Source organism: Bombina bombina, chromosome 7, assembly GCF_027579735.1.
Source record: "Bombina bombina isolate aBomBom1 chromosome 7, aBomBom1.pri, whole genome shotgun sequence".
In the NCBI taxonomy this organism is placed as follows: domain Eukaryota; kingdom Metazoa; phylum Chordata; class Amphibia; order Anura; family Bombinatoridae; genus Bombina; species Bombina bombina.
The window spans coordinates 369,184,508-369,201,377 of NC_069505.1; the positions used below are offsets into that span (position 1 = coordinate 369,184,508).

General features: G+C 40.1%; 1 protein-coding gene across 1 annotated transcript in view; it reads left to right on the top strand.

Moving 5' to 3' along the window:
* The window catches only part of TUSC2 (tumor suppressor 2, mitochondrial calcium regulator), a 33,168-nt gene extending 19,031 nt beyond the window's left edge, over positions 1-14,137 (top strand). The window contains exon 3 of the mRNA XM_053721066.1: positions 13,225-14,137. Coding sequence (XP_053577041.1) covers positions 13,225-13,290 — 66 coding nt within the window. The 3' untranslated portion in view covers positions 13,291-14,137. The remainder of the gene's footprint in view (positions 1-13,224) is intronic.
* Positions 14,138-16,870: the final 2,733 nt, after the last annotated feature.

Consider the following 16,870-nt stretch of genomic DNA (forward strand, 5'->3'; position numbering starts at 1 on the left):
GGGCCGAACTGGGAGGAAATTTGTAAAGACCGGCCCAACCACGCCCCCTCCAGTCTAGCCACGCCCCCTTTAGCCCAGCCCATACAAATTCTGAAACTTGCCAGAAAAATGCTGCAGACGCAGTATAAGTGCACTAAACAGCAAAAATGTATTATTTGATAAAATACAACTTTACATTCTGAAATCACTTAATGGAACAATAGGGTGGATATGTAATACAGGCTGAAAGTGTTTTTAATAAAGTCTGCAAACCTGTATTTTGGCTTTGTTTCTCAAACTGCTAACAATGTCAATATAAATGTAAAGTGTGCATGTAGTTGTCAGATAAATAATGCATAACCCTAACAATTAAGCAGCCAGAAATATTAAAGATCAAAATGTGAAATGCCGAGAATATCTCATACCCACCCTGTGTCAGCCGGTGCAGTGCGGCGGTGTAGTGAGGAGGTGGTGATCCAGGCATACAGGGGATTCAGAGAGTGCTCAATAGGATGAGAGACGCAAAGTTTGCAGCTGTTTGCACCGGCCTGCCCTTACCTTGCCCGTGCCCCTCATCGCACAGCGCTAGGCCTGGAAGTGGAATCCACGGCTGTCTGCACTACCTCCCCCAGCCGCACAACACGCAGCGGAATGCACTGTGCAGCCTTACTCTACTACTGGAGGCGTGCAGAGCGTGCGTGGGGGAGGGGAGGCAGGAGGCTGACGCTGGTGCTTGGGGGATAGCACAGAAAAAACAGAACAACGTTTCGGGCTATAAACCCTTAGTCATGACTAAGGGTTTATAGCCCGAAACGTTGTTCTGTTTTCCTGGCTCCCAGTATGTGGCAATAAAGATAACCTCTGATTAATGATATTGTGGTGCGACTGCTACTTCTGTGCTATTTTACTTTGAGGATTTCTGCAGTAATCCTATTGCAGTATGCACCCTATCAAGGATTGAAGTGCTGGATTTTGAACTGTTTCTTCTCATTTTCTACAGCTGGTGCTTGGGGAGGGGGGGGGGGGGCGACTAGGCTGTCTGTGGGTATACAGCTAAGGAAACCTTTGTACTCAAAGGACAATGGGGATATACGGCTGCGGCGCTCAGTCACAGTCTCACTCACCTTGATGATTTTGATGAAGGTAGTGACGGACTGTGCTCTCCTCTGCTGCTCACCCTGTGTGGTTCACGGTGCAGCTGCCGGCCCACTAGTGGGCCCTAATGGCCCACTGGGATTTTTCCCGGTATCCTGGCGGCCCAATCCGGCCCTGGTAAGAGACACGGTCTTACGCTTTTCGTCAACAGACGGGAAACGTAATACTTTAATAAAAAATAAAAAAAATGATTAGACAGTGCACAGAATATAATTTGCTATAAGGGGGATTGAACTCTAGATGTTAAATCCTTAGGCAGACAACTTGACCGCTACTCATTCCTACTGATGTTTTTAAATGTATTTATAAGTGATACACTGTATGTAAGTGACAAAGCAAATAAAGATCAAACAAGCACAGTGCATAGATAGAAATGCAAAAGGTATACTTAAAGGGACATGAAACACAAATTTTTTCTTTCATGATTCAGATAGAGAATACAATTTTAAACAACTTTCTAATTTACTTCTATTATCTAATTTGTTGAAGGAGCAGCAATTCAGTAATGGTTTTTAACTGAACTCATGGGTGAGCCAATCACAATCGAGATATATATATATATATATATATATATATATATATATATATATATATATATATATATATATATATATACGCAGCTACCAATCATCAGCTAGAATCTATGTTCTCCGCTGCTCCTGAGCTTGCCTAGATAAACATTTCAGCAAAGGATAACAATAGAAAGAAGCAAATTAAATAATAGAAGTAAATTAGAAAGTTGTTTAAAATCTTATTCTTTATCTGAATCATGAGAGAAAAATTTTGGGTTTCATTTCCCTTTAAATTATAAATAACCGCAAATGAAAATCGGTATAGAAAGTCCACTTTATTTTCTTGAATTCTTCTGTTATTATGTCTTAGGGTGGTTTCCTCAAAAAGATAGAAACATAAAAATAGTGCAAAACAGTTTACATATAAAAGGATATCCCAATCCGAATGAACGGTACTCACATGGGGAAGAGCTTCTATAGCTCTAAGTTATAGATGTTATTTAAAAACCGGCAGCGTGTATTAGACCTGTAAGCTTCAGAGGGACCAGACTGTTTAAAACTTTAAAGGAGAAAAGACATTCTCAAGCATGTTTTTAAACTGAAACATCATCTGATTCAATCTATAAAATAATCCAGAACTGTAAATAAATAGTATTACAAAATTCTGCTAATGCTGAGAGCCTAAACATTATAACCGAATTCTAATGTTTCAAATCCCATCGTTACTAAATAAAAATATTAAGGCGATCATTATTCAACCGTATTAGTCATTGCCAAAAGTTGATCATTTCTGATTCAATATTAAAGCCTAGTGGGACTCGTGTACATAAATTAAAAATCCCAAATACTTCTCTTTTAGCAAGTAATGCTTCTGTATCACCCCCTCTCAGTGGACTTTTAACATGTTCAATAACACACCACTTAAAATGTTGTGTGGACCCTTCATGTTCAATAATAAAATGTGATGCTAATCCAGAAAAATACATTCTTATTCAGGTGTTCATGTATTCTCTCACGGACTTCTCGAGTAGTGCGTCCAACGTATTGAAATACTTAACACAAGATTGGAATGTTGTACAGGTCACCTTTGCAGGAATGGCCACCACGTTCCTTGGAAATTAGCCAACTGGATTGTAAGAATTTCTTTTGATCTTTATTCCAGGTCATAATTGGAGCCAAAATATTGCCTAATGTTCTATTACGTTAACTCACAAAGTGTCATCCTTTACGTATTACATCTTATAGTTCTTTATTTCTCATCAAAATAGGTATTCGCTGGTCACTGACTAATATAGATGGCTTTCTGGTTAGTAGTCCAATTTGTTACTTATACCCTGAGAAATTTCATTTAATTCTTACTGAAGATTTTTTTTCTTCATTAAAGTTGAGTGTACTTACTCAAGTCATAGAATATAATTTAAAAAATGAGGTAGACTTTTTAATTCATGAAATCGGTAATTTATACAGATATTCTTAGATTTTTACATTTTATTGCCACAGCGGTTATCGTTGCAGCACAAGGGACAGTCAACCCAAAATTTCAAATAGGTAATTCCTATAAACTTTCGAACAATTATTAATTTGAACTATAGCCCAATTTATATGCCTAAAGCGTTTCTAAGTTTTAGTACTTTTGTTTTGTCTGGCTGTTTACAATGTCCGCCTGCCCCCTCCCATATTTCTTCACCAGTATTTTCATGGTTGTGCAGCTTTAATAGGTAATTTTCGCCCGTACACACTCCCGGGTTTTGCGCATGCGCAGTGCGCCGCTATCGCTGTAGGGGGAGGTTTGAAATAGGAACTCTAAATTCCATCTCATTTTCCTGGACAGCGTTAGCGGCGCACTGCGCATGTGCAAAACCCGGGAGTGTGTACGGGCGAAAATTACCTGTTAGAGCTGCACAACCATGAAGATACTGGTGACGAAATATGGGAGGGGGAAGACGGACATTTTAACCTCTTAAGGACATATGACGGAATTTTTCCGTCATAAAACAATTGAGCAAACTGAAAGCTGTGTCCTTAAAGGGTTAAACAGCCAGACAAAACAAAAGTAAGTACTAAAACTTTAGGCATATAAATTGGGGTATAGTTCAAATGAATAATCGTTAGAACGTTTATAGGAATTACCTGTTTGAAATTTTGGGTTGACTGTCCAGGGCCGTCTTTAATACTGACTGGGCCCTGGACAACCATTTCCTTGGGCCCCCCCCCCCGCCCATGCAATTTCGCTCTCCACCCCAACACCCCAAAAAACAACTAAATCAATTTTTTTTATTTTTTAAAATGATTAGCCCAGCAGTGGATCATCCACTGTTGGGCTAATCATTTTCAAAAAAATATGAAATAAATTGCAATATGTGAAACTGGACCTAAGCAGTACTAATAAGTAAACAAATATATAAATTCCTTCACTGTGGATTAATTTAAAATATTTACTAATTAATTAAATGTTGTTTTTTAATTTATTTATATATTTGTTTAAGTACATAAATATTTAATGCAATACACGGCATTGGATAGTAAAAAATCAGTGTCGGACCTAATGTCTACAGGGCCCTGGTACAAGAATGTTGGGCCCCCCTAAAAGCATCTCACAAGTTTTGGGATATTCACTACATATTTATTGTTTAGACAGCCACTGTACAGCAAAATTACCACTTTCATGAATACCAAGGGAATGCTACCAAACTCCCCTAACCCATATACACACACACTCTCCAGAGCATACACATATACATGTACACACAAACAGTGCACACACTCTCCAGAGCATACACATATACACACACACTCTCCAGAGCATACACATATACACACACACTCTCCAGAGCATACACATATACACACACACTCTCCAGAGCATACACATATACACACACACACTCTCCAGAGCATATACATGTGTACACACACTCTCCAGAGCATACACATATACACACACACTCTCCAGAGCATATACATGTACACACACACTCTCCAGAGCATACACATATACACACACTCTCCAGAGCATATACATGTACACACACACTCTCCAGAGCATATACATGTACACACACACTCTCCAGAGCATATACATGTACACACACACTCTCCAGAGCATATACATGTACACACACACTCTCCAGAGCATACACATGTACACACACACTCTCCAGAGCATATACATGTACACACACACTCTCCAGAGCATACACATGTACACACACACTCTCCAGAGCATACACATGTACACACACACTCTCCAGAGCATACACATGTACACACACACTCTCCAGAGCATACACATATACACACACACTCTCCAGAGCATACACATATACACACACACTCTCCAGAGCATATACATGTACACACACACTCTCCAGAGCATACACATATACACACACACTCTCCAGAGCATATACATGTACACACACACTCTCCAGAGCATATACACACACACTCTCCAGAGTATATACATGTACACACACACTCTCCAGAGCATATACATGTACACACACACTCTCCAGAGCATACACATATACACACACACTCTCCAGAGCATATACATTTACACACACACTCTCCAGAGCATATACATGTACACACACACTCTCCAGAGCATACACATATACACACACACACTCTCCAGAGCATATACATGTACACACACACACTCTCCAGAGCATATACATGTACACACACACACTCTCCAGAGCATATACATGTACACACACACACTCTCCAGAGCATATACATGTACACACACACTCTCCAGAGCATATACATGTACACACACACTCTCCAGAGCATACACATATACACACACTCTCCAGAGCATATACACATGTACACACACACTCTCCAGAGCATATACACATGTACACACACACTCTCCAGAGCATATACACATGTACACACACACTCTCCAGAGCATATACACATGTACACACACACTCTCCAGAGCATATACACATGTACACACACACTCTCCAGAGCATATACACATGTACACACACACTCTCCAGAGCATACACATATACACACACTCTCCAGAGCATATACACATGTACACACACACTCTCCAGAGCATATACACATGTACACACACACTCTCCAGAGCATATACACATGTACACACACACTCTCCAGAGCATATACACATGTACACACACACTCTCCAGAGCATACACATATACACACACTCTCCAGAGCATATACACATGTACACACACACTCTCCAGAGCATATACACATGTACACACACACTCTCCAGAGCATATACACATGTACACACACACTCTCCAGAGCATATACACATGTACACACACACTCTCCAGAGCATATACACATGTACACACACACTCTCCAGAGCATATACACATGTACACACACACTCTCCAGAGCATATACACATGTACACACACACTCTCCAGAGCATATACACATGTACACACACACACTCTCCAGAGCATACACACTCTCCAGAGCATATACACATGTACACACACACACACTCTCCAGAGCATATACACATGTACACACACACACACTCTCCAGAGCATATACACATGTACACACACACACTCTCCAGAGCATATACACATGTACACACAAACACACACTACAGAGCACACACAAATTTATGTACACACTCCAATATATAATCCAATATTAAAAATACAATGTATGTGTGCCTCAAGATGGAAGAGAGCAGTGTCTGCAGCTGCACAGATGTTCAAATCCTCACGTGCCTGCCACTTTCTGCTGCATGCGCCTACAGTATGCCCTACCCTGAATAATCCCCACCACCAGAGCAGTTACCTGGTAACAGTGGTAACTCCAGCAGAACCTTATCTTATACAGTATGATTGGTTGGATGCCGAGTTAGGGCTTAGCATTCAGTGCTGCACAGTGCACACCTAAAACAGCACATGGCACTAGCTTGGCATGTCACATGATCCCAGCTCAGTCTGGCACAGTTTCCTACAAATAAATATAAGCAGAGAACTTTTGACTGTGACAGTATTAGGACTGACATCAGCAAAAAATTTTTTTTTTTTTTGGACTCTTGGGCCCCATAACAAAGACTGGGCCCTGGGCAGCTGCCCCTTTTGCCCTGTGTTAAAGACGGTCCTGTGACTGTCCCTTTAAAATGTAAAAATCTAAGAATATCTGTAAAAATGACCTATTTCATTAATTAAAGTCTACCTCATTTTTTAAATTATATCCTATGACTTGAGCGAGTACGCTCAAGTTTACATTCACTTGAAGGTTTCTGTTTGAACTACTTTTTCATCTCCTGCTGTGCTGGATTTTACTTTCCATGTATTCACTGGTCACTAGCTGATATGGACAAACCTGTATTGGTAGAGATAGAGAACCCTGTGCAATCCTGACATGAAAAGGTTAAAAGGACATTAGACATCTGTTGTGATTGTGTAAAATTGTGCTCGTCTCACATTTCCTGTAAAGGACAAAAAGAAAAACAAATTCTCTAAGCTGCAAATCTTCTAGCTGGTTTAAGCATTTTTGCTGCATTTCGAAATCCTTAGAACATTGTTTTTGTTTTGTTTTTTATCTCTGTAGGGAGCGTAGACAAAAAAATATTTTTCACACAAAACAAAAGTGTATCCTTCATTTGGCACAGCTCATATTTTAAAAAGACAAAAACTAATCTATTAGGGATTGCCTTTTTTCTGATGGAAGAAATAAAAAAATTAAATGTTTATGTCCCGTTGCCATGCAACAATCTGTTGGTTGTTAGAGGGACAGTCTAGACAAAATGAAACTTTAATGATTCAAATAGGGCATGTAATTTTAAACAACTTTCCAATTTACTTTTATCACCAATTTTGCTTTGTTTTCTTGGCATTCTTAGTTGAAAGCTAAACCTAGGTAGGCTCATATGCTGTTTTCTAAGATCTTGAAGGCCGCCTCTCTGAATGCATTTGACAGCTTTTCACAGCTAGAGGGTGTAAATTCATGTGTTTTACATAGCATTGTGGCTAAATGCAAGTCTGTCAAAAAAACTCAAATAAGTGGACAGTCTGCAGAGGCTTAGATACAAGGTAATCACAGAGGTATAAAGTATATTAATATAACACTGTTAAAGGGACAGTCTACACCAGAATTTTTATTGTTTTAAAAGATATATAATCCCTTTATTACCATTTCCCAGTTTTGCATAACCAACACAGTTATAAAATATACTTTTTACCTCTGTGATTATCTTGTATCTAAGCCTCTGCAAACTACCCCTTTTTTCAGTTCTTTTGACAGACTTGCAGTTTAGCCAATCACTGCCTGCTCCCAGATAACTTCACGTGCACGAGCACAGTGTTATCTATATGAAATACGTGAACTAACACCTTCTAGTGGTTAAAAACTGTTCAAATGCATTCTGAAAAGAGATGGCCTTCGAGGTCTAAGAAATTAGCATATGAATCTCCTAGGTTAAGCTTTCAACTAAGAATACCAAGAGAACAAAGCAAAATTGGGGATAAAAGTAAATTGGAAAATTGTTTAAAATTACATGCTCTATCTGAATCATGAAAGTTTATTTTGGCCTAGACTGTCCCTTTAATATAACAGTGTTAGTTGAGCAAAACTGGGGAATGGGCAATAAAGGGATTATCTATCTTTTTAAACAATAAAAATTCTGGAGTAGACTGTCCCTTTTTAGGTTTTTCTGTCGACCTGTGTCTTCTACATAAAAAATAAATTTAAAAAAATGAAATGTATTGAAGTTAAAGGGACATGATCTATAGGACATCCTAAGGGCTTTAAAGCCCTTATGACGGCATGAAGCATCCTATATTTGGCATCCTGAAGCCTCCTGCTTTTTGGAAGATTATAATTAGAATGGGGGGGCGTGCCTAGCATCATAGACACTCCCCCATGATGTCATCAGTTAACAAATTCAGCCATTACCAGATGATAAACACCTTAGGCTTTCTAGGCAAGTGCTGTGTTTAAACGGCTGGAGCACAGAGCATACTTAAAGGGACAGTCTAGTCAAAATTAAACTTTTATGATTCAGATAGGGCATGCAATTTTAAACAACTTTCAAATTTACTTTTATCATCAAATTTTCCTGTTTTCTTGGAATTATTTGTTGAAAGCTAAACCTAGGAAGGCTCATATGTTAATTTCTAAGCCCTTTAAAGGGCCATTAAACCCAAAAATGTTCTTTCATGATTCAGATAGAGAATACAACTTGAAACAATATTCAAATTTACTTCTATTATCTAATTTGCTTCATTATTTAGATATACTTAGTTGAAGAGATAGAAATGCACATTGGTGAGCCAATCACACGAGGCATCTATGTGCAGCAACGAATCAACAGCTACTGAGCCTATCTAGATATGCTTTTCTGCTAAGAATGTGAAGTGACTGAAGCAAATTAGATAATAGAAGTAAATTAGAAAGTTGCTTAAAATGGCATGCTCTTTCTAAATTATGAAAGAAAAAATATGGGCTTCATGTCCCTTTAAGGTTGCCTCTTATCTCACTGCATTTTGACAGTTTTTCACAGCTAGAAAGCGCTAGTTCATTTGTTTCTATATAGATAACATTGTGCTCATCCCCATTATTTATGAGTCAGCACCAACTGGCTAAAATGCAAGTCTGTCAAAAGAACTCTGATAAGGGGGCAAGATACAAGGTAATCACAGATGTACAAAGTGTATTAATACAGCCAAGTTGGTTATGCAAAACTGGGGAATAGGTAATAAAGGGATTATCTATTTAAACAATACAAATTCTGGAGTAGACTGTCTGCCTCTTTTAAATACGCTTTTGAAACAGCTATAACATTTACTAGAAGGATTAGTAAGCACTAAATTTTGTCAAGAGAAGCATTGATAAGCTTTTCAACCGAAATTATAGCCCTTGTGCTTTTATAGCATTGTTAGATACTGAGCACTAGGGGGCAGCAAATAATGGTTCTACAAATCAAGTCAAGCGATTTGAACAAGTACGCTTCTGCTTGCAGACGTCTGTTTGCTTTATTTGTAAAAAAACAAATCATCGCAATAGTAGCTTGGTTTTTATTGTCTTACTAGGCCAGAGGGCAGTCTATGTTTAAAAAAAAAAATACAAACCCCAAAGCTAATTTTACTAAAAATAAAAAATGTAAAATTACATAAAAATATAAACAAAGCTATCCAAAATAAAAAATAAAAAATTAAACCTTAACTAATACCCCTATAAAAATAAAAATCCCCCCAAAATAAAAACACCCCCTAATTTAATACTACCAAAAGGGCCTTTTGTAGGGCATTGTCCTAAGTTAAACAGCTCTCTTACTTTAGAAAATTACTAATTACCCCCTAATGGTAAAACCCCCCCACCCAACCAACCCCCCCAAAATAAAAAAACAAACACTAAAAAAAACTAAACTACCCATTGCCCCTAAATGGGCATTTGTATGGGCATTGCGCTTTAAAGGGCATTCAGCTCTTTTACTGCTCTTAAAAGGACAATCGGCTCTTTTACAGCCCATTAAAGGGATGCTAAACCCAATTGTTTTCTTTCATGATTTAAATACAGCATGCAATTTTAGGCAACTTTCTCATTTACTCTCATTATCAATGTTTATTTGTTCTCTTGCTATCTTTATTTAAAAAGCAGGAATGTGATGCATAGGAGCCAGACCATTTTTGGTTGAGAACCTGGGTTATTCTTGCTTATTGGTAAGTAAATGTAAGCCTCTAATAAGCAAGAGCTATCCATGGTGCTGAACCTAAAATGGTCTGGCTGCAAAGATTTACATTCCTGCTTTTAAAAAAAAGATGGCAAAAGAACAAAGAAAAATTGATAAGCGTAAATTAGAAAGTTGATTAAAATTGCATGCTGTATCTGAGCCATGAAAGAAAAATAAAATTGGGTCCCTTTTAAATCCCTAATCTTAAAAACAATAAAAAAAAAAAAAAAAGAGCAAAATTAAAAAAAAAAATCCTAAAACTAAGCCCCGAATAGGTACTCACCGTTCCTGAAGTCCGACGGAGAAGGTCTTCTTCCAGGTGGCTCCATCATCTTCTATCTTCATCCTGTTCAAAGGCGGCGCGGAGTGATCTTCCCCCGATGCGGTGATCCTCAGCGGGGCGGAGGCTCCTCTTCATCCGATCTCCTGCGTACACTAAAAATTGAATGGAAGGTACCGCAATCAATTTGGGGTACCTTGCATTCCTAATGGCTGAATTTTTTTAATTCTGCCAATAGGATTAGACCTACTGAAATCCTATTGTCTTTTCAAATCAGACAATAAGATTTCAGTAGCTCTTATCCTATTGGCTGATTTCAAAATTTCAGCCAATAGCAATGCACGTTACCCCAATAAATATGGGGTACCTTGAATTCAATCTTCAGTGTGCGACGGGCGATCGCATGGAGGAGCTTTCACACCGCTGAGGACCGCCGCTGATGATCCTTGCATCGGGAAAGCCAGCTGCGCACCTCCGTTCTGCGCTGCTTTCGCTCCGGATGAAGATAGAAGATGATGGAGCCGCCTTGAAAAAGACCACCTCCGCCGGACTAATATGTTAGGTTTATTGCGATGTGGGGGTTTGTCGGTTTAGGGTTTAATAGTATAATTGGTGTTGTAGGGTTTGGTGTTTTAATGTAATTTTATTTAGTTAATGTAATTTATTTAGTTAATGTAATTTATTTAGTGGGCGGTGTAAGGGTTTGGTAGTTTCTGTTGTGGGAGTTTAGCTATTTAAGGGTTATTTTTTTTTTGTAAATACTTAGTACGGGCGGTTATGTTTATTTTTTTTCCTTATACTTCGTGTGGGTGTTTTTTTTATTGTTTACGGTTTGTTTGCCTACGCTGCATCCAGGTGGATTCCGAAAATGGCAGGGTGGTGAAAGAATCCCTCCTATTTTCGGAATGCAGCTTTGCTGCATCAATGTGGATTCTTTTGGCTGCGCGCGCACAGCCAACATTGTTTTGGCTGCCTTGCGCAGCCGACATTCCTTTGAGGATGCGTGCGCAACTGGCGACGGACGCGCTACAAACGTAATTATAGTGTAGATAGTGTTTTGTGTAGTCTTGAGAGATGTGTTGCACAAACTTAGTTTGCTTTCTCTTCTGCTCAATCATTACATTTCACTATTCTAAAGATATAACAGTTTTAAAGTAATTTCTTTCATGATTCAGGTACCGTACAGCATACAATTTTAAACAACTTTCCAATTGACTTCTATTCTCTAATTTGCTTAGTTCTCTTGGTATCTTTTTGTTGAAGACCATACCCAGGTAGGCTCAGGAGCTGAGAGCTTGCTGCTAATTGGTGGCTGCACATATATACCTGTTTTCATTAGATTATTTTGATGTGTTCATCTAGCTCCCAGTAGTACTTTGCTGTTCTTTCAATAAAGGATAACAAGAGAATGAAAATTGGCAATAGAAGTTGGAAAGTTGCTTAAGCATGTATAATGCCCTATCTGTATCATAAATGAGCAATTTTATCCAGGCAAAAGCAGCTTTTTGAAATGATAAAATTACAAGTAATGGACATATTTGCATGCAACCAAATACACTTCACCAAGTGAAATTGATTATTAGAAAAACATTAAATGAGAGAACATTTTACAATACAATGGCCCAGTTGAGCACAGACACGACTTCCTGTTAGCTTAAAAATTAAAATAAAACCATGTTTAAGGGGCAGTAAAGTCCAAATTAAACTTGCATGATTCAGATAGGGCATGCAATTTTAAACAACTTTCCAATTTACTTTTATCGTCAAATTTTGCTTTGTTCTCTTGGTATTCTTAGTTGAAAGCTAGACCTAATTAGGTTGAAACTTATTTCTAAGCCCTTGAAGGCAGCCTCTTATTTGAATACATTTGACAGTTTTTCACAGCTAGAGGGCATTAGTTCATATGTGCCATATAGATAATATTGTGCTCATGCCTGTGGAGTTATTTAGGAGTCAGAAATGATTAGCTAAAATGCAAGACAGTAAATAACACTTATATAAGGGGGCAGTCTGCAGAGGCTTAGCTACAAGGTAATCAGAGGTAAAAAGTGTATTAATATAACAGTGTTGGTTATGCAAAACTTATCTATCTTTTTAAACAACATTTTTGGTGTAGACTTTGTACCTTTTAACTATTTCATGCACAAAATATTTAACTTGTTTATATAGTGCTCTTTCACATGTATGATAGAAACGTTACATCGTTTGAATTTTTTTTTTTTGTGACCCACTTGTCACAGCTATAAATGATCCCCTGCACTGATCAGGCAATGTTCTTGAGCACTTTGCAGGATAAGGGTTCTGAACTCTGCAAGATGCACTCCAGCCTTTTTAGTAAAAATGGGGGGAAAAAAATAAAATTTGTTGATAAATTACAGGCAAATTTGGCAAACAGCATACTTTTAATTATGCCAATTAAACACATTATGGGAGATTTCATTTGGGTATTATCATACAAAAGGCCTTTCTTTCTGGCACACGCAGAAGTGTGAGGTTATATGATAAACAGTAGAGTGCCCGTGTCTGAGAACCATGACGGACTACGTTATTTTAGTATATATGTACAAGTGCAATGTCTTCATCTCTTGTTTATTCCTCGACAGGGCACCATCAGGTTGGACCACCCGTGCATACACGTGGATTTCCCTGTTGTTCTATGTGAAGTGTGACCAAGGTTGCCTACAACACTACATGCACCTCAGCCAGCCTCCAGAGACCGCAAGCGGGAGGAGACTGATGGGGACACTTACCAGAGACTTCATAGATGTCTTAAGTAGAGAAGCTGCCTAGGGCTGTGCTTAAGGGACAGATTTGCTAGATGCTACCATCATGTGACTCGGACCATGTCACATGATTACTGCCAGGGTTTAAAAAATGAATTTCCTGGTTTCTGTGATACTTCTGCACTGACCAGGAGAGATGCCTGCACTATCCCTGTGCCCCCTTTCTGCATGCCCGAGTCATGGGCATCACGTCTCTCCAGCAACCCTCAGTAAATCCTTTGTTGCACAAAATATCTGGATACCTGCACCACATCATACAGAGAAGCCCTATTCTGTTGCTTTCTGGTACGGGAAGTGTCTTGAGGTAGAGACGGACACACAGCTGCTCAGCCCCTGCAATGTGACGATTTGCTGTTTTAGAACTTCTGTTTGGACGCAATATACTCTGCGGCTGGCACTGAAACCCAAAGTGTAGTGGAGTTTTGTGGACCCTCCTATAGCACTATGAAGGGACATGTACCCATTGATCTGTACAGGGCAGTGAGTCCCTGGCAGTGGTAGGGGCGCTGCTCTAGGTTCCTCAGTACAATCATGTATGTGATCTTGTCCTCTCATCTATTTATTACTTGTATGTTTAGTTTGTGTTCATTATTCCTGAGCTGTGACGTGTAACCTGTGTCACCCTCACTGCACTGCTCCCTAACCCGCAGCAGACTGGTCGCTGCCATACGCTGTATGTTTAGGGCTGGGAGGGGGACTGACGTCTCAATAAAGCTCATGTTTGTAACACCAAGTGGCCTCTGTGCAGGGGGTTAAATAATGTTTGGTTTCTATTGTTACAGAGATTGAAATTAGTACACAGTCATGTTTTCACACATTCTGTCGTCTTGTCTCACACACTGTCTCTGTGTCTCCTCTTACACAGTTACACCCACACTCTGTCTCTGTGTGTCTCCTCTTACACAGTTACACACACACACACACTGTCGTCTTGTCTCACACTCTGTGTCACCTCTTACACAGTTACACACACACACACACACACTCTGTTGTCTTATCTCACACTCTGTCTCTGCGTCACCTCTTACACAGTTACACACACACACACACACACACACACACACACTCTGTTGTCTTATCTCACACACTGTCTCTGTGTCACCTGTTACACACACACACACACTCTGTCGCCTTGTCTCACACACTGTGTGTGTCTCCTCTTACACAGTTACACACACACACACTCACTCTGTGGCCTTGTCACACACTCTCTGTCTCTGTGTGTCTCCTCTTACACAGTTACACACACACGCTCTCTCTTGTGTGTCTCCTCTTACACAGTTACACACACACACACACACTCTGTTGTCTTATCTCACACACTGTCTCTGTGTCACCTGTTACACACACACACTCTGTCGCCTTGTCTCACACACTGTCTCTGTGTCTCCTCTTACACAGTAACACACATACACACACTGTCACCTTGTTTCTCACTGTCTCTGTGTGTCTCCTCTTACACACTCTGTCTCTGTGTGTCACCTGTTACACACACACAATTTGTCTCTGTGTGTCTCCTCTTACACAGTTACACACACACACACACACTCTGTCTCTGTGTGTCTCCTCTTATACATACACACACACACACACACTCTGTCGCCTTGTCTCACACACTCTGTCTCTGTGTGTCTCCTCTTAGTTAAACACACACTCTCTCTCTCTCTCTCTCTCTGTGTCTCCTCTTACACAGTTACACACACACACACTCTGTGGCCTTGTCACACACTCTGTCTCTGTGTGTCTCCTCTTACACAGTTACACACACACATACACTTTGTCTCTGTGTGTCTCCTCTTACACAGTTACACACACACACACACTTTGTCTCTGTGTGTCTCCTCTTACACAGTTACACACACACACACGCACACACTTTGTCTCTGTGTGTCACCTCTTACACAGTTACACACACACACACACACACACTCACTCTGTGGCCTTGTCACACACTCTCTGTCTCTGTGTGTCTCCTCTTACACAGTTACACACACACACATACACTTTGTATCTGTGTGTCTCCTCTTACACACACACACACACACTCTGTCGCCTTGTCTCACACACTCTGTCTCTGTGTGTCTCCTCTTAGTTAAACACTCTCTCTCTCTCTCTCTCTCTCTCTCTCTCTGTGTGTCTCCTCTTACACAGTTACACACACACACACACACTCTGTCTCTGTATGTCTCCTCTTACACAGTTACACACACACACACTCTGTGGCCTTGTCACACACTCTCTGTCTCTGTGTGTCTCCTCTTACACAGTTACACACACACATACACGTTGTCTCTGTGTGTCTCCTCTTACACAGTTACACACACACACACACACACTTTGTCTCTGTGTGTCTCCTCTTACACAGTTACACACACACACACGCACACACTTTGTCTCTGTGTGTCACCTCTTACACAGTTACACACACACACACACACACACACACTCACTCACTCTGTGGCCTTGTCACACACTCTCTGTCTCTGTGTGTCTCCTCTTACACAGTTACACACACACACACACACACGCACACACTTTGTCTCTGTGTGTCACCTCTTACACAGTTACACACACACACACACTCACTCTGTGGCCTTGTCACACACTCTCTGTGTGTCTCCTCTTACACAGTTACACACACACATACACTTTGTCTCTGTGTGTCTCCTCTTACACAGTTACACACACACACACACACTTTGTCTCTGTGTGTCACCTCTTACACAGTTACACACACACACACTTTGTCTCTGTGTGTCTCCTCTTACACACACACACACACACACATCCTCTGTGTGTCTCCTCTTACACAGTTACACACACACACTGTCTCTGTGCGTCACCTCTTACACAGTTACACACACACACTCTGTCTGTGTGTCTCTTACACACACACACACTTTGTCTCTGTGTGTCTCCTCTTACACAGTTACACACACACGCTCTCTCTTGTGTGTCTCCTCTTACACAGTTACACACACACACACACACACACTCTGTTGTCTTATCTCACACACTGTCTCTGTGTCACCTGTTACACACACACACTCTGTCGCCTTGTCTCACACACTGTCTCTGTGTCTCCTCTTACACAGTAACACACATACACACACTGTCACCTTGTTTCTCACTGTCTCTGTGTGTCTCCTCTTACACACTCTGTCTCTGTGTGTCACCTGTTACACACACACAATTTGTCTCTGTGTGTCTCCTCTTACACAGTTACACACACACACACACACTCTGTCTCTGTGTGTCTCCTCTTATACATACACACACACTCTGTCGCCTTGTCTCACACACTCTGTCTCTGTGTGTCTCCTCTTAGTTAAACACACACTCTCTCTCTCTCTCTCTCTCTCTCTCTCTCTCTCTCTCTCTCTCTCTCTGTGTTTCCTCTTACACAGTTACACACACACACACTCTGTGGCCTTGTCACACACTCTGTCTCTGTGTGTCTCCTCTT